Source organism: Diplotaxodon limnothrissa, linkage group LG7 (genome assembly GCF_057381915.1).
Source record: "Diplotaxodon limnothrissa isolate DT_005_m linkage group LG7, D_limnothrissa_male_GT1.1, whole genome shotgun sequence".
NCBI classification, from domain to species: domain Eukaryota; kingdom Metazoa; phylum Chordata; class Actinopteri; order Cichliformes; family Cichlidae; genus Diplotaxodon; species Diplotaxodon limnothrissa.
The window spans coordinates 15350831-15370590 of record NC_140602.1 but is presented as its reverse complement, the minus strand read 5'-3'; the positions used below and the strand labels follow the sequence as shown (position 1 = coordinate 15370590).

Sequence of the window (19760 nt, the reverse complement as noted above, 5' to 3'; positions counted from 1 at the left end):
CCTGTTATCGGACCCGGAGTTTGCAACATCCCCCAAAAACCCGAAAAGGAGAGTCCTGGCCCCTAGCCCTGCCAGTGTAGCAGAAATGATGACGGATGATGATGCAGCAGCAGCCGTTCTTCTCTGCGTGAGTAGCTTAATGTTGTTCGTGTGTAATTTACGTTGAGTACGCTAACCGCGTGATTACATTAATGCACGTAAGGTGAACTAGCAAACACCGTCGTAGTTACACGAGGCTGTCTTCTTGTTTGATGGCAGATACTCCCTTCACCCTGGCCAAAAAGGCTAAAATGACCAAAGGAAAAGTGAAAAACAGCTAAAAATGAGAGGTTTTTGGACAAAGTTTGTGTTTTTTCCATTGATTAAGCACTGCTTCCAGCCAAGAGTGATACCATAAATCCCCTATAGCTGCAGAAAAGGCTAACATTGTTATCTTTTTACAAAAAAAACAGCTGCACATGAGAGGTTTTTGGACCAATTTTGTGTTCTCCATTCTTTAAGCACCGGTTCGAGCACCGTTTAAGCACCGGCACCGTTTCAGAAGTACCGGTTTGGTACTGGTATCGGATAAAACCTAAATGATACCCATCCCTAGTCATCACAGCCTTTAGTAGTCTTCTGGGGTCTTTCTTGTTATTTTGGTGTTGCTGAGCTGACAACACCATCTGTTCAAGTATGTAAGATTGTTGATTTGGCTGCTCCTGAAGTTTTTATGTCTTTTCAGTCCTCCCTCACTTGCCCTGAAATCTCATCTCATATTTAAGAAAGACAAAATACAATATTTTCGAATGAATTTTGAAAATTATTTGTCATGAAAGAACAAGAAAACCGATCTTGTCCAGTTTATATTGTAAAAATGAGCGATGCTTAATTCAGTGCTTTTGTTAAACCCCTTGAATTGAAGCTGAACGTTGGCTCTTCAATCACATCTCGATTGTTTGATTTAGAAGCCACTGTGCTGTAGTGCAGAGGCAAAACTACACAAATTGTGTCTTTGTCCAAAATATTATTGACCTCACTGTAGCAGTGATACAGTTTGTGTATTAGTTTGCATTAGATATGCACACAATGTGGTTTTTATAACAGATTTCCAATAAAATATATAAATATGTGGTTGGTTCTTTGTAGCCTCACAATGGCTCTCATTTATCTATTAAAATGTTTTATCCTTGGGGATTTTTTTAAACCTCATGTGGTTTGTTTTGCTTTTTTTCCGGCACTGTTTTAACTCAAATTATTAAAAGCCTGCAGATTAATAAGTGATAAATCAAGCAAACAAAGCAACCAAACAAGTGATATATTTTCTGTGAACTTATTTAATGTAGAGTAAAATGAGAAAGACCAGAGGCAAAAAATGCACCAGAGTTTGAATCCTCAGTCAGAACAACTTTAGCCGCTCGTAAAGATGTTGAAGTTTAATATAGCTTGACCCACTTTTGTTTAAAGAGAGAGAAAAGCGGCCTTCTCTGATGCCTACATTCAATCCCTTGGGCTAACCAATTTTTCATGTCTATCTCACACACACTCACTAACACTAACTCCAGACTTTGAGTGCACTCACTCAGTGGTGCAGTGCTGCTAACTTTGGTCCAGATAGCCAAAAGCTTTTATGCAGGATTTGGAGCTACAGACCTCAGTTAGTGCAACTGTGTGGACATTCTTTGGCTTTTGAGCTCTCATTATCCTTCACTTAGTCCAAATAAAGAACAAATTGTGTCGATTGCTCCCTCTGGCACAAGTGATTATTTACCTCCTTGACAGATAGATGGATCTGGGCCAGCCGATGCACTCTAATGCTCACACTTCACGTTACAAAGTTATTATAGCTGTGGGAAACGTAGCTGCAATATATGAATATCACAGTGCAATTCTACAACCTTGACAGCCGAGTGATATTCTGCCCCTGGAGAAATCTTTAATTATCAAACTAATTACATCAGAACTGCACTGGAAGTACAAGTGTGGAGTCAGAGAAGGCGGACTGAGATTTACTTACTGAAAAACACATTACAGACTGACGATCTCTTGTTTGTCTTGTTTGTGTACTGCAGAGTGTCTTGTGGACTAAATTCTCAGTTGAAAAACTTAATACGTTTGGGAGAGATGAGTGGTGAGTGGAAACACAAGCACTCGAGTATAAATAGAATCAAATTCCAGTAGGGTTGGTATCAGGCAGAGAACAAAGCTTATGTGGAACAACAAGAAAAAGCCACCAACACAAACTGCTTCTACGCACCCCAAATAGCCATGAAGATAGCGAAGAATACAGTGCCACCGTTGTCAAACAGATAGGTCACCTAGAAGCACAAGCACACGGAGCGCTGCTCTTAAAAACACAAAAGTGAAACAGAATACATTATCAATATCCACAGCCCCAATTTTACCCAAAAAGATCTCCAGGCTCTCTGACAATCAACATTTTTGAGTTCAGGTCCCAACGCAGGAGATTTGTTAAAGAAATCATGGTTTTAAAATAGCATCAACTGCCTATAATAATGATCGTACAGCTACAGCTACCAACTGATTAGCTTAGCTTGGCATGCAGACTGGAAGCAGGTGGAAACAGCTCACTGGTTATTGTCAAGTGGGAATAAATCCACCTAATACTTACTAAAAAAAGACCTAATTTATTTAATCAACATTAAAAAAGTCAAATAAAATAATAAACCTAAGGTTTCACCTGAAGAACCAGGTTCACTGTGCCCCCGTTTCTAGTCTAGATACATGTCTGCTGGCATCTTTGTAACAGTTTTGAGAAACTCTAAGATCATGTAATGTTGTGCATATGGAGAAATACCAAAGCTGCACTGACCTTTGCATATACACAACTGTCACTCAGCGTCCAAGGCTCACAGTTTTCCTCACACATGGGACACATGATGGTAGTGTTGGCCTCGCAAATCTCTTTACTGGGGAGAGAGTAAACCAATAAATGCCATCATCAACCGACACGATGTTCGGACTTACATGGCATAGTTGTGTGAACTGACCTGATTTGGCTCGCGTCCATGGTTAAAAGACCATAGAGGAAGACAAAAACCCCAACCAGGGCAGCGGGGATTAACATGCCCGTGTACCAGCCCAACCACGCAAAGTACAGACCGATTTTCTCACCAAAGTATCGCCTGGGAGAGACACAAAAAAATAGAGTGGAGAAAATTCACCAATTAACTGTGACGACTTAATTAGACTTGACCGTGCCCGTTCAGCGTGGAGTTGTGGGCGTCAGTGGTGCACTGTGAGATGATCACAGCGGCTTAATGGATAGAAGGTTGAACGCTAAGGCTGGAAAATAATCGATGATCCCAGCAAGCTTAAGCAAGACATTTATTTCAAAACTGCTCTCGTAAAGATCCAATACAGTGTAAAACCAAAAAACCTCTCCAAAGTACTTACTAGAACCTCGAAAACCTAATGACTTTCACGCTGTCTGTCACCTGTTTAATGCATACAAAGCTGTGAATGTGAAAATGACAAGGTGTGCTTCAGAGACAGTCATCATTTCAACTCCCTCTTGACAAGAAAGTGAAAATAATATTTCCCTAAATATGAAACCATTCCTTGCCACTCTCATGTTCCTCGTAATAAGATGGATATGACAGACTTGACAGATGGTGATGAAATGCAGAGCTACCAAGGAAGCCGGAAACTAAAGCGAGTTCATCATCAGCTGTTAAAATAGCTCCATCACTTCAGAAATAACAGACGTGCTGCGATGTCAAGGAGTTGTAGATGAGACTGCTCCTCGTGAGAAATCTGTGATCGTGCAGACTTCAAACTCCATTTAAACAACATATCTTGACTGTGATCAAAGAAAGGATCGGCAACATAATCAGGACGCGGTATCTCGCGTACGACGCACACACGTACACAATGTATGTGTACGAAAACAGCTCGTGATTTGTGTCACCTGCTTCAAAGCTGATTACCTGATGAGATCCAGAGGCTGGTATTTGTACCACATCCCCCAGCGGGCCCAGCGCTCATACAGAAGATGCCTGTGGTTCTGGGCACCGTGCGTCTTGATTGAATGTCTGCTCTTGTAACCGCCCTGATGAGACAAGAGAAGAAGAGTCTAGACTAAAAAATTTTTTTATATCCTTCAGATATAATCAGCCGATAAGAAACACAAAACATACCAGATTTGAATTTTCACACTATCCCCTGCATTGTTGTTTTTTGTGATGTAGTGAAGTACTACCAAAGCTACTCCTATATTTGCTGCCTTTCATGGAAAGTCAGGTTCTCTCCACCTGCACCTCTGTGAAGGGCACCGGAAGTCTTTCACAGTGTAAAAATGATGTACAGTACTGTGTAATAATCTTGAGCCGCACCTCATTTCTTTACATTTCGATTCAGAGGTGCCAGACTTGCTCGTAATTTTGAAAGTGGTCTTGAGCAATTGTTTTCCAGGCTTTCTGAAGGTCGAAGGTTTTCTTTGTACATTATCTGCTTTTTCAAATATCTTCAGTCCAGTTCTCGTACCTGACTATTTTCAGAGGAATGTTTTGTTTGTTTTGTGTCTACACACAACAGCCAGTTAGCAAAGAACCAATTTCTTTAGGTCTCTTTGGTGAGCCACGTACTGTCCACAAAGGCCTCATCAAAATCAGTGTCAGTGTACAACACTTAGTGTCTACAGCTAATTGTAAACTGTGGCGGAGGCTCTGTCTTGGTTTGGGGCTGCATTTCAAAATTGATGGATTTATGAACTCAAAAAGTATCATCAGATTTGATCCACCATGCAATACCATACGGAAAGCATCTTATTGGCAGCAGCTTCATTTTTCAGCACGACAATAGTTGTAAACATAGTGCCAATGCAGTAAAAGAATGCCTGGACAGAAAAACACACAATGTCTCACAAACTGTGTAGGATCACCTTTACTGAAAACAAAACAAAAGGCAGACAACATTCAAAGAAGAGATTTGAATGTGATCTGAAAAAAAATCTGTAGCAATATTCCTGAAGATGGGACAGCACGGTGGCAAGGTGCTGCCTCACAGTGGGTAGGTGCTGAGTTTAATTCCACCATCAGGCCAACGTCTCTCTGTGTGGAGTTTGCATGTTCTCCCCGTGTTTGCGTGGGCTCTCTCTGGGTACTCCACCTTCCTCCCACATTCTCTTGTCCAAAGTCAAGACATGCAGTTAGTGGGGTTAGGTTGACTGGTAACTCTAAATTGCCCATAGCTGTGAGTGTGAATGGTTGTTTGTCTCTATTTGTTGACCCTGCGACAGATGGGTGACCTGTCCAGTGTGTACCCTGCCTCTTGCCCTAAGACAGCTTAAGGCAAGAGGCCCTTTTCAGCCCCCCCTGTGACCCTGAAAAGGATAAGCAGAAGAGAATGGATATTCCTAAAGATGACTTTATGGAAAAGTCATCTTCAGATAGAAATTCTAAGAAAGTTTGACTAAGAGAGTTCAAACTTTGAAGTAAAGGTGGTTATGCCAAATACATATATATATGTATTTCTATGTATTATTGTGAGTACAAGAAAATAATTATTATAATATGATGTGTTAAATTTGTTTAGATCAGAGGAATAGGGAAGGATTTGTCTGCGTTTTAGTTTGGCTTAGCTGTAGGCCTGAGAGTGTGTATTTGTTTAGAGAAAAAGGAATTTATGGACACTGGGGGTCTGCCTGCCATAAAAGGAGACAGGAAGCTACAGTTGGGGATTGCTGATGCTGATGCTTGTACCTTTAATAAAACTCATAATTGTTATAAACTTAGAAGTAGGTTTGTAGGAGACTCTCCACCTTATCTGTAAATGTAAGACAACAAGAGGCCAATGGCCCATCTGACCCATGCAGAGTGGGGGTCTCAGTGTTTGTAATATGTTAACTCTGTTTTCTATGTTGTGTAGAGGAATTTGGTGTAGCTTGGGTGAGATTACTTTTATGACCCCCAGGAAGTCACGTACGCAGAGACACACACACACAGTGCTTAAACTGTTACACTCACACATCCACACGCACATTCACTCACGTGCACTCACATAGTCATACAGGGTACACGCACACACAGGCACTCACGTGCTCGTGCATACACACAGACACAGAGTTTGCAGCACACCATGGGGGTTTTATGATGGGGTCACTTCTACAAAATTGTGTTTCACAGACAAAGGAGTGGAAGATCTGCAGAGGGACACCGGCCTTGCACGTCTTCCCTTCTAGAAGATGCATGCGTAAATGAAGATGAATAAAGATGAATAAAGGTTTTTGTGAAAATGACTACTGAGTCCGGTGCCGTCTCTGGATGCTTCGAGGAATAAAAAAGAACCGGGGTGAAACTGATTTTGTAACAATGTTTAAATAAAAATTAACTGCTTTTCACTTTCTTAGCAAAATTTAAAGAAGTGAGGGACTGAGCTCAAGATGTTTGCACAGCCTGTGCAAGCAATCTGAATTTAATTTTAGCCAAATCTGGGACTCGCGTCAGGGTTTGAATCCACCAGCCAGCCAGTCAGACAGCCAGGACATTTCTGTGTGTGTTTGCGTGTTCTACCTGGGCACACATTGGTTCTTTTCGGGTACTCCAGCTTCTTCCCAGAGTCCAAAGGATAAGTTAATTTCTGAATTAGCTTTTAGGTACAACCCTGAATTGGAACTGAACTGGAACTGAATTGGAGCCACAAGTTTAGGTTGTTTGCATTGATCATTCTCTCAGACACCTCAGTTGTAGAGCTCTGCATCGATAGTCTGACATCAAATGGTAAAATTGCAATTGTGAATATTCATGTAGTAAGTACAAGACCTGGCATGAGTATGCACAGTCTTATAGCAAGACTTCTGGATGAGGTGCATTACCTTGTGAGGAGCGAACTTGGAAGAGAATAGCAGCCAAATTTATATCAGGTATCTCATTTGCTCTTTATGGATTTGTAATCAAACCACGTAGTTTAAAGACTTTCTCTCTCTTTGAATGAATGAATCAATGCAAAAGGTCTCTGAATGCCTTTAAAAACTCTGCATGAATAAAAATGTGATTACTCATATTAGTAATTTGTGAGTCTCAACATCTTTTCAGTAGGAATTAAAATCATCTCACCTCATGTGGAGGAAATGCAGCCTCATACGTATTGTTGCCCAATAGCCGGTTGATTCCTACAGTGGAATAAAGAACAAGGATGCCACATTAAAAATTTAAACCCACTTGTAATTGAGAGACAAATCCACAGAGTGGCTCATTAAAACCGTTATTTCTGCAGGACAAAAGCGCAATTATTGTCATCCATTCACTGAAACACCAGACAGTGCGATAAGGTGGAGTATGGATTTGAAAAGGGTTGCTCCATCTTGTGACTGAGCTGATCTGATTTCTTGGAAAGTAAAGTGGTCAAAGCTATTAAAATATTAACGTGAAACCCATTCCAAGATGCTGAGGCCAAACTTTAATCAGCAAATAATGTTGGCAGTAGACAGAGAAGATGCTGAGATAAAAAGAAAAAAAGAAAACCAATTGCCCAGAAGGAGAAGAGAGGAGAGATCAGACACAAATTAGACTGTACCACTTTTGCATCGGCAGCTCCCCCTATCACTCTGAAATCAAATTAACAGAAACTGACGTTTTCCCTTTTAAAATAAATGTAGGCTCCGTTCCTTTCTCAGTGGATAAATTGTCCTAAATGGATCATTAAGATGGTTATACGGAATGGCATTTGTGCGATGCTGCGGGAAACATTGTTCTGAACGTGAGGAGAAAGCACGGTGATTTACCCATCTTTGATTTTCCGTCCTCATACTTGGTGCGCTGCAGGACATGATGGACTATTCTACTTCTGGTAGAATTGGAGAAGAAGGTCTCTCTGTTGTTGATCGTGAAGCTGGGAGGAAATAACGGCACACTCCTTCAGTTATTCATAAAGCAACAGTGTATCAATATCACTCAGCAGAGGCCTTTAATGAGAGCTGAGTCGATAACGATGGGAGGTTATTAAAACACAATTTATGGTGCAAAGCTTGTATTCATCCCAACATTATTATCCCCTTCCCCCTTAAAAAAACGGCCCAGGCTGACAAGCTAAGGGAAAGTGGAAATGATTCACTGATAGACGAGATTAGATGATGCCTTTCATCACAGGGAAGTGTTGAAAATATGGAACAGCAAGCAAGTTATTTCACGCACATCTGCTGCTGTATTTCAATTTCTTATTTATGATCAACTTGTCTTTATCATCATGGCTCCCAAGTTCAGATGCAAAACTATAAAATATACAAGACTTTAAAGTGCAAACTTCATCGCGTGGTTTCTAAATTCCACATTAAGACTTCAGGACGTGAGTGGAAGTGATGGTTAAAAAGAGGGGTGGGGGGGCTAGGACTGCTGGTGCCCTGTAAAAACACTGTGATCCTGTTTGTGTGTCCTGGCATGCACGAGTGTGTATACATCCTCCTTACTGATGCATGCGTGCTCTGCTGAAGGGAGCTGTGTAGCAGTCGGTTTCCTCCAGGTCAGGCAAGGCCTCTTTGTCCAGCTTCATGGGATTTCTGGGAAGCCAGCTTTTGATTTGGCGACATCTCAGATGAAACCTGCTGCACAGGCGCACGCAGAGAAACGAGATTAACAGCACAGATTAAATGAAGATTGTTTACTTTGGTATGAGACGGAGTTCCCTGACCCTTTTCTCCTGACCTACCATGACGACTTCGCGCTAGCACAAAAAAGCATGTTTGCACACACATGTACATGCATTGCTGGACAGCACGTCTGATTATCTTTTTTCATTCTCATTTCCATGACCCGTGAGCCCGAGAGAGACTGATCCAGGATAACAGCTAGCTTAATCCAAATCATAGCATCACTATATTTTTTGCTTATGCTAACAAACACCTACCCAAGTCAATTGAAAAAGGAAAGTTTTTGTTGAACTCCATGCGGTCTCTATACACACAAACTTTTTTTTTTATTGTTTATTTCATGCCAAATGTTTTCATTTGGTGAAAGGTGTAGGCCATTACATTTTACAGCGTCCACAACCCCCTTTAGCAGCAATAACGTGAAGCAATCATTTTCTATATGACTTTATAAGTGTCTCACTTATAAAGAATTTTAACCTACTCTTCTTTAAAACGTTACTTTACTTCATTGAGGTTTGCATGCAGCTAAAGCATTTCAGTTTGGTTGAGCTCTGAACTTTGGGTCATTGCAGCTCCTTGATTGTTTTCTTTTTCAGCAATTCTGTTGTAGCTTTGCTGCTGTGCTTGGCATCATTGTCTTGGTGTATGACCCAGTTTCAGGCCAAGCTTTAGCTGTTGGGCAGATGGCCTAACATTTGACTCTATAATACACTGATATACAGCGGAGCTCATACTCGACTAAATGACTAAGCTGCCCAGGTCCTGTGGCTGCAAAACAAGCCCAAATCAACTGTTCCACTGTGTATTATGCCAAACATCTCCAATGTGGTCCAAAGGACACTGCAAATCTAAGCTGGGCTGTCAGAGAGATGAGGTTTTCCTGGGTATCTAATTGCAGACATCTGGCACCAACTTAGCCTCTGAATTCCTATAGAAGTAGTAAGTAGTAGGGCGATCGTGGCTCAAGAGTTGGGAGTTTGCCTTGTAATCGGAAGGTTGCCGGTTCGAGCCCCGGCTCGGACAGTCTCGGTCGTTGTGTCCTTGGACACTTCACCTACCGCCTACTGGTGTTGGCCAGAAGGGCCGATGGCGCGATATGGCAGCCTGACTTCTGTCAGTCTCCCCCAGGGCAACTGTAGCTTGCCTCCACCAGTGTGTGAATGTGTGTGTGAATGGGTGAATGACTGGGTGTGTAAAGTGCTTTGGGGTCCCTAGGGGGGGGACTAGTAAAAGCGCTATACAAATACAGGCCATTTAAATGTGCACTAGTGTCTATCTGTATGACTGTGCCATATATACATATATTCACCATTCAGGAATAACCAAATGTATAGTATTACGTTAGCACTGAACCCAGTTCCAAGTATGGTCATTTGTGGCGCCCAAAAAAAGAGAGTTTAAAACAGAATTTAACAAACTGGGTGATACTGTTGGATATCTTTTATATCCTGTCTGAGTTTTACATTGCACACTATCTAATTTTAGGACATTAACTTGTCATAAAAAAAATACAGTGAAGCATTAATTTTCAGATATTTAGTCAATAACAAGTTAACTGAATTATCATTTTCATCAATGCAAAGAGTACATTTGAAGATATTTCAAAGTATAAAAAGGTGAAAATCTCAGAGCTGCTGCCGATGCCTTGGTCTGTATAAATGTAAAAATTTGCATATAAAATTTAACTGTAGTCGACTCACAATTATAAAGAAATTTTAAGTTAAAATCTAATAAATTGAAACCTAATGGTGATGACATAAGTAGTAAGAAGCTGCAAAAAGAAACAGATGTAAGGATCTAAGGGTAGAGAGGACATCACAGTTTTTGATACCGGGCTTTATTAATAAAATGTATCTGACTTTAATATCAGTCCCAGCAGGAATTATCCTCAGGCAGCCATCAGTTTCTGTACAAAATGTCCTGACAATCCTTCAGTCTGGACAAGTGTTTGATCAGCCTTCAGACAGACACTCTTTCAGTGACTCTGCTATGCAGCTAAAAATCTGCTCGCTTGGCAATGCATCCTTCTCCAGATTTGTTGGAGAGGCCTCCAGTAATTTGTGAGGCTGCTGTTCTTGTATGCATTAAATAAATACAAATAGCAATTCTGCTGCAAAACGTACTTGCTGACAGATAGTGTTTAATGTGTTGTTATGAAGGCTCCAGGTACTGTATGTAAAGATACTGATATCAAACCAACAAGCAGTCGCCACAGCCCATTTGTTCAGCATTACAGAAATGTGAGTTAGAGACAAACCATTAGTTAACACATAAAGCTCATTTACTGCTCAGGTAGATTTTTCTTTTAAGAACAACAGCTTAGCGAAAGCCTGCAGGAGCGCTGAGGAAAACATAATGATCCTCATTCTTCACAATGACTAAGATCGCTCTCACACAAGATTTAATTTAGTTCCCTGAAGTGCTTTGTTCTCAGTTGGACAGGTGGGCGAGTGATTCTTGTCTGTCCGTGTGATATTGTCTGATTTTTGTGCGTGCGGTTAGTGTGCATACACGGTATGTGAAAGCGTAACAAAACAAGCCTGCAGTTATCAGAGTACGGTCATCCTCTTTAATTTTCTACTGACTACAGTCTGTCTATCATATGTCATTGTGTTAGTTTATGGCTACAACGCAGTCGGCATTTAAGTAGAATAAAACACTAAAGCGGGCACTTATACTGCAGTTAGTGTGTCAGGTCCACTTAGCCTTGTTCAGCTATGCTAATAAGCTGTGTTCAAAACAGCAAAACAACAGTAACGACAACACTCCCAGCATGTTCATAGTTTAATGGATTGAAGCGAACAGTCCTCCACCACCAGCAGTATCACACTTCACTAAATGTTACCTTTACAGAGCTTAACAAAGGCCCTTTCATAGCTCAGACATTAAGTGTCCACTTTGCTGTTGCTCAAGTATCATTTTAGTTCTTTCTCATCAAGTGAGTAAAGCCATTGAAAAAATAGCTTTCAAATTTTATGCATTTCTCCATAATGTTAAATAATTATAACAAATAAGCCATGACTAAAGTTATCAAACATTTTGCTGCATGAGTGAGTATATATTTTAAAGGAAATATTGTAAATCAATATATTTGACCATCAGTTGAGAATCATTTGCATTTAATGAAAACTATGGCTGTGCACGACTCATTCACGAGTGATTAACCACATACTGATGATCTATCCAGCAATTTGATGCGACCTTTACATGACTGGGAAAATAAGTTTGGTGTACAAAAATCTAAGAACCAGGTGTTTTGATTTTTAGTATGGTGGTTTTTAAAACAGTGTTCTACCACATTTTCTTTCAGTTTCTGGTTATTTCTGTCTGCTTTCCAGTGAGAAGAGGAAATGGAAATTTGGAGTTCTTCACAGAACTTGGACAACACTTGAACACCACATCAAAGCGCAAATGCGGCTCTCTAAAAATAGCATGCAAATAAGTCTGTGGGGCTCCATTTTAAATATGAAGAGTATTTTATAGAAAAGCAGTCAGAACTGGGTGAGCTGCTTTACTGGACCTTTAAAAACGTGCTGTATCGTAAACTCATTATTTTTTAAATAAATAAAAAAGGCCATGTATTTGGAAAACCCTGAAAAATTAAGTACCGCACTTAATCAGTTAAGAATAGTAGTTGATATTGTTAATTATTGTTAAAAGCTTTCCTTTTCAATTATTTATTGCAACTCATCTTTACTGCATACCTTCCAACTTTAAAATTCCAATGTTTATAAATACTCTATATGTACAGTACACTCAACTTTCACATACTTTATCACTATGAGGGCTGCAAAAGGACAAAAACAGGCTTACTCAATCTTCCACCGTCTCTGTTCCTCACAGACTCATAAATTCAGTCCATCATCCAACTTACTACTGAATCCCCCAGACACACCTATGCCTATGGATTTGATTAGAGACACAGATGTATTCAGAGTAAATTATTCCTTAAATCGACTTACCTGCCCAAGGTTTTGCTCTTCCAGTCTGTAAAGTAGCATTTTTTTCTTTAATAACAGACAAGAATATAGGTTAGAAAGACTGTGTAAAGTTGCTTGTGGCTTAAAAAACAACAACAAAAAGATCTACTTTTATGTTTTTTCAGAGTTAAAAGGTTCATTCTTTATTTACCTGAAAGGCATTCGGATATTCATCTGCTCAGCGTACTTGCAAAGCGTGTCCCAGGTAGCATGGATCTTCACAAACATGATGTCGTTGTTCGTCAAGGAAGGCTTTCGAAACAAAAAAGGAGTGCAGGGAACTGAGAACAAGGGAGATTTAAGTAAATAATAAAGCAACTAAAAGTCTCCCAGGTATATTTACCTCTTTCTCCAGCATCAGACCTTCAGCTCGTAAATTCTTCTCAAACGTGCACCTCTTCTCCACCTGTGGACTCGACTTCTTATAAACCAGGATGTAGTCGATGCGCTTTTTACCATCTCGGAAAAAGAGCCCGGATGAATCCGTTGGTTTCTTTCTCTGGAACAACAAAGTTTTATCCAACACAAAGGACTGCTTCTCAGTGTGCTAATGCCAAAATAACTTGGAACATCATCAGTTTACATTTTGTGATGATTCAGGTGGATCAGTGAAAGTGTGTTACCTGAACTGAATCTGTGCGGGCCTCTAATTTAGCACGGGTGACAGGCTTTTGCAGCAGAAATGACTCGTCTGCCCTCGTTTCACACGTACTCACTTCAGACTCCTCCACAAAGTGATCCTTGCCATCCTCTGCTGCACACAAGTCACAGCAGGACCAATAAAAACACTACTGAACTGGTAAGAAACAACTAAGAGTACCTGAAGTGCAATAGGTCTTTGTTCTTGCTAAAGTCAATATTCTCCCTAATCTGGCTGCCAACGCTGACATTAGATTTTTATTTCGCTAAGAGCTAACTTATTTAAACGTGGGTGTCAGGTTGAAAACGGCACCTTGATGCAATTTAACAGATCCGAGCACCGACGTTTAAAAAGCCCCAATCTTATTTCCTGCCTTGATATGTGCAAACCAAATAACATTTTGTCCAGCCCACACAATATAAACAGTAAATATTGTGCCATAAATTCATTTTCTAAATGTCCCAGCATTGCTTTTTTTTTGCCTTGCTGATTATTCATCTGGAGCAAAATGTGTGTTAGCTTTTCAGCTCACCATTTTATGAGGGCAAATGTATTTGCTGTGCAAAACAAAATGATTTATTAGTCTCAAGAAATACTTGTTGTGTGGGTTGTTATGACACAATCTAAACTTCATAATACAAGCTCTGTAATTGCGTGACATGGGAGATGAGGCATTTCACAGCACAGCACAGCACAAGTTATACTTTCTCAGGTACATGTGACAGCTCATTAGCTAATTTCTTCAGGCAGCTGTATCTTTACCTCCTTATCAGTGTAGTGTATTGTTTGATACTGATGTGCAGAAACCAAGTATAAGAAATCCATATTAAGAGAAGCAATGCTGCTGTATGGGTTCTACTTATTTTTCTGTAGCTAACCTTGCTCCTGTGACCTGGAGTTTTCGTCTGGATTTTTAGAGCGATCAGAATGAGCCAAAACTTCAGTGTTTGGAAAAAAAAAGAAGCATAGGGTTCATTTCTACCTGCTGTGGCTAACAACCTCCACGTTTTCAGCTCACCTTCACATGTGTCAGATGTCGAATGCAGGGAGGTTATGGAAGGAAATATCTGTTCCCCAGCACAAACAGGATGAAACTATAATAGTATTAAAGCATTTCTTCCCAAGTCTACAAATCTAGTCCAGAAAGAGGAGCTAAATTGACAACCTTCTTTACACCTACTGGTGTACACAGTTTGTATACAGTTTGTTTTAATTCTCTATTTATACTCACTTTATTAGGTACACCCGCTCAACTGCTTGTTAATGAAGTGGGGCAGGTGTAGAGTGTGCCTTCTGCTGAAGTTCAAACCAAATAACAGAGGGAGGAAAGGTGATTTGAATGTGGCATGGTTGTTGGTGCCAGACAAGGTGGGTTGAGTATTTCACAAAAAGCTGATCTAATGGGATTTTCACATACAGTTGTCTCCAGGGTTTACAGAAAATGGACCGAAAGAGAGAAAATATTTAGTGAGCAGCAGTTCTCTGGGTGGTGATGACAGAAGAGAATAGCCAGACTGTTTTGAGCTAACAGGAAGGCAACAATACCTGACATAGCCACTCGTTACAATCAATGTATGCAGAACATCTCTGAACACAGAGAAGCAGATGGACAACACAGAAAGTCACTGTTGTCAGCTAACAACAGGGAACCAAGGATATAGCTTGCACAGCCTCACCAAACGTGCACAAGAGAAGACTCGAACAACATTGCTTGATTTGATGAGTTTCAATTTCTGCAGGAGTGTTGGGAAGGTAGGCTCTGAATTTATCATAAACAACATGAAAGCATGGATCCATTCTGCCTTAAATCAGTAGTTCACGCTCATGGTGGCATAATTTTGTGGCACACTTTAGGCTCCCTTAGTACCGACTGAGCATTGTTTAACCACCACAGCCTGCCCTTTATGACCACAGTGGATAATGCTTCCACCAGGACAACACATCATGTCACAAAACTCAAACTGGTACAACGAGTTCACTGTGCTCAAAACGCCCCCACAATCACCAGATCTCAATCTAATAGATCACCTTGGGGATGTGTTGGATGTTTCCAGCACCTTTATGAATATACGCAATAATGAATTAAGGAAGCTCTGAAGGAAAAAGGGGGTCCACACTCAGTACTTTGTAAGATGTACCTAACAAAGCAGCTAGTTTAAAGTTTCCCCACAATTAAAGTTAATATTTGTAGTTTTTTTATCATTTAGAAATAAAAGTATTGTGCTGAAAAATGACTGACGTCTGGCTAATATTTGGTAGTAAAACAAATCCAAAAGGAGACGAGATGTCCAATTACACTGTGAAACTAATATGAATATTTGAAGCTGATCAGTTGCGATGATTCATGAAGAGGCTCAGAAGTAAAAAGCGAGCGGATTTATCTATTTTATTTCACATCTGGAAAAAATATCATTATAATACAGATGAGCAGAAATACTTGCTACTTAATGTGATGTTAACTGTCAAAACCTTTTTATCTTTAAGGGGGACCGGTTATGTTTCTCCCTGTTTTCTGTCAGGTGTACTGTTACAGGGGGAAGAGAGGTAAAATAGCTTCTTTCTGTGAGTGTATTAACTGAGGTGTTGCACCAAGAACCAGTCTGAGATAAGTAAGGATTACTTTGGACTGTTAATAATGCGGAGTAGAGTCAAACAATAGACTTAATGTAGAAAAGCCAGTGTGTTAGTGTGAACTACATTACCCAGTGGCCTCTGGGCAGCGATGGGATTCATGGGATTTCTGAGCTAGATGGTCTTCGTTCGTTCCTGGGCTAACAATTGAGGAGAGAGCTGCTGGGAAGGAAAGCAAATAGCCCATCCTGTATTTGTTGGGGATGGTGTGCGTCACATAAACAAACCACACCATATTACCCCCCCACATCCTCCTACTGTATGCCATACCTCCCTGTACCATCCATCTGACCACCAATAAACTCCACCTGCGGTAATCTAATCCCTGGATGTCAGCCTCTCCTTCTGACCGAGGATAGTTACTATTGCAGCACCACCCAGCATTAAACTGACGTACACCATTCTGTACAAAGTGGATAGCCCGCCTTCTCCAGTTTTCATAGCCGACGCTCATTGGCCCTCAGAAGAGCCATGACAGCTTCTTGAGGTGCCTTCACCTGAGGAAACTCCGTGCGGCGAAGCAAGGGAGTAGCATATCGGTGGACTCCCTCTACCTGTACGCGGACTGTCCTTGATTCAAGAATGTCGATTGCCTGCTGGTCCTCCTTTGACCTGGTGGCCTCCTTTTCATTCCTAAACGGGAGGACGTCAAGCTGCCATAGCCTCTAAACATCTTTGGAGAGCTCTGAAGTCTGTGGGATGAATGATGAGTGCAAGCATGCCTGTCCAGCCGCTGGATGAGGAAGACTCTTGGCAGGTCCCTGCAGCATCAACCCCAGCTCTGTGCAGACTGCTACTGTCCCTCCAGGTGGTCCACGAATCACCGGGTATACTGGAGTGATAAGGTGCGGGTGATCTGATCCAATCAGGATCATAGGTTTCACCTTGCTGAAACCTGTGAAGGGAAGTCTTTGTAGATGACTGTACTTCCTTTTGAGTGTTTCCACTGGGCTAGATTGCTCCGCCCGAACCAGTTGTTTTGTTGTGAATGCATTTAGTATTTGATGCCTCACCTTCGGCTTAGCTTTAGTGGACACCTCCAATGATATGCTTCCCCCATGCAGCTGCAGGACATCCTGTCTGATGGTTCGGAGGGCCAGAGCCTCGTCTGTTGGGGCTAGGCCGAGGAACTTCACAGCAGCAGGCAATATTATGGTTCTCTCTGAACCGTCATCCAGCACAGCATAGGTGTCCATGGTTTTCTTCCCATTGTGGAGTTGAACTCTTACCACCTTCAACATCACTCTCCCAGAGTGACTGGGATGGTCAACATAGATGACACTGGATGCTGTGCACATGGTCAGGATACTGAGGTTCTGCTCTTTAGCCTTGGCGAGGCTATGTAATACAAGGAGGTGTTGCTCACCACAGGTGCTACAGGGTTTCTTGAGCGTGCAGTTGTCAGCAGAATGGTTCCGGCCACACCTCCAACATTTATTCTTATCTTTGATCCAGTCCAAACCGCAGCCACATCCAGCCGGGAGAACTCATTACATCTACTCCAGTAATGCTCTGTCCCTTCACAGAAAGGGTAGTAAGGCTTGAAACGTTCTCTTTTCTTCTGCATCGCAACAGCCTTTGGACCTGGATGGGCCACAGCAGGTGGTTTGGTGGCTGTGGTTTCAGGTCCATAATAAACAGAGGCCAACTTGGGTTTGCACAGGATATCGCTGAGTTCACTCTGTACCAGTTGTCTTGGCTGACCATACTTCTGCTCAAGAGCCCTCATTGCACTAGTATATGGAGTTGGGTCATGGATGTAGCGTTTAGTCACTTGGAATGCACTTGGGAACTTCAAGTGATCTAGCAAGATCTGATACTTATAATCCTCGGACAAGTGCTTGTGAGGCCCAAGAACACTATCCAGTCCTTTCTTCAGTAAGGCAAAGTCACTCTCCTTCCCAGAACTGAAAACAGTGAGCTTGGGCTTAGGGAGGCCATAGAATGATGCAATCAACATTTCCAACATACTGGGTTCTGAACTCACGTGGTTTGCTGCTGGGGGCATACCTGGCTGAGGTCTAAGCTCCTGTGCAGATAGCACAGGCTGGAATGAAGCATATCGAGGCTGTTGAGGCAGAGGGCAAAGTGGGGGGATCCATGGCTCGAAACCCCGAGTGAAATCCTCCTTTGCAGTAGAAGGTTGCATAGTGGCTGGCTCAGCCACTAAGGGAGGGTCTGGTTGAGGTGTCTGCGATGGCACAGGAGGCCCAGACATCTGTATTGCTGGTGGAGCTACAGTGCTGGCTACAGCAGGTGGAGCAGGAGTTGCTGGATGCACTGGTGTGAGAAGATAGTAAGGACATGGCGAAGTGAATCTCGGGGCAGACGCTGATCTATCCATAGAGAGCACTGTGGGTGGCCCAACGTGTGCAGTGGAAGTGCCAGGGACTGGGGCTAAAGGAGCTGACATCACACGGATGGGCTCTGTAATTCTCTCCCCCTCCTGAATTGATTCGGGCTCCCTGGCTGTAGGATTTGGTGTAGAGACAGCTGAAGCCATTGGTTCCACCTCCATTAATATCCCCTTTGGCACTGGAGAGGTGAGCCGCTCAAGTCGCTGCACACGTTTGTTAAGGTCGCGGGACTCTGCTACAGTCACTTGCAGAGATCACATCTGATGCTGGATATTAATCAGACAATCCTCCATTCTTCGCCATCTTATCTCCTCCACATCCGGCCTCCTTGTGTAGTGGGAGTCTGACGGTGCCATCATAACCTCCTCTGTTAGACTGGGTGACAGCCTTGGCCCACGGATATGGTAGGACAACTCATAGTCCACCAGATGTCCAGGGATTCGATGGATCCTGCTAGGACTGGGACTTCGTGCATCATCCTGCTCTCTGGAGGCAGCCATGTCATGCAGGTGCGGCATATCCGGCTCGAAGGACCAAAGTGGCTCACCACAGGTGCTGCAGGGTTTCTTGAGCGTGCAGTTGTCACCATTCTGTACACGTAAGGAGGTGGAATAATGAGCAGAATGTGTCCCTTTAAGGTGAAGTGTGATCTAATTGTCTTTATATAATGTGGGCACTGTTCAAGTTCTCATTCAAATAAAAATTGTGTGGATTTTTATGCCTGTAGTTCCTGTTTCAAGGTGCGATAAAATGATAACAATAGCAGTAAAATATAACCCGCTGTACATTTTCAGTTCTCTAGCAGTTTGTCTTCCAGCTTGAGAACCACTGAAAAACATCTGTCACTTTCCACAGGTGGGAAACTGTTGATGGATGATCTTCCTTGTTTACCAGCTCCTGCTTTTTGCTCTGTCTACACTCTCTCCTTCTGTCTGCACTCTGAGCCAAAAAGGAAAAAAAAAAATTCAGACCTGCTCCTCACACGAAGAGACGGTTTACACCAGAATAGAAACACCTCGTGCAGACAGTGTGTAATTCTTATATCAAGTCCCACTTTTGCACACTGCACTCCGCACCAAAATAACAAGTATGCAGACAAAGGGCATTTCAAGGTCAGGAAAATACCAATATGCTGAAGTGCTGCATGCACTAGTTTTCATGCTGTGAAAAAAATTGCACTCTCACCGTCTGTGGCCTCTAAATATTCTTGAAGCTGTTAATGAGACCGAGTAATTTTCGTCTTCAGCAGGCACATCCGTGGTACTGGCCCATAACAATAATATACTGTATTTATATTACCAGCGTTTTCCCATGCTATCGCATTCCCTCGGAATGTGCTCCCAGCAGCTGCGACTTTGCGCAGTGTTTTCTAAATCCCCTGCAGCATTAACACAATCTGTTCCATCAATATTACACACTAACCTTAAGTACCACCATCAATATAAAAATCCGTGTAGTGACCAGCTCAATTCCTGTTGAACCTAAAGTTCAATACAATCAGTCCACAGTACGGAGAAAATAATTAAACATGCCATTCAGACAATGAAAGGCGATAATGGTGAAAACAT

At 41.9% G+C, this 19760-nt stretch overlaps 1 protein-coding gene across 1 annotated transcript in view; it reads right to left on the bottom strand.

The window, feature by feature from the left end:
- ano3 (anoctamin 3) overlaps positions 1-19760 on the bottom strand; it is a 47346-nt gene that overhangs the window by 12265 nt on the left and 15321 nt on the right. The window contains exons 3-13 of the mRNA XM_085359285.1: positions 13188-13318; positions 12908-13063; positions 12716-12816; positions 12547-12591; positions 8405-8539; positions 7724-7830; positions 7056-7111; positions 3930-4051; positions 2991-3125; positions 2813-2909; positions 2237-2297 (exon numbers count right to left, since the gene is read on the bottom strand). Of these exons, the coding sequence (XP_085215411.1) occupies positions 2237-2297; positions 2813-2909; positions 2991-3125; positions 3930-4051; positions 7056-7111; positions 7724-7830; positions 8405-8539; positions 12547-12591; positions 12716-12816; positions 12908-13063; positions 13188-13318 (1146 nt within the window). The remainder of the gene's footprint in view (positions 1-2236; positions 2298-2812; positions 2910-2990; positions 3126-3929; positions 4052-7055; positions 7112-7723; positions 7831-8404; positions 8540-12546; positions 12592-12715; positions 12817-12907; positions 13064-13187; positions 13319-19760) is intronic.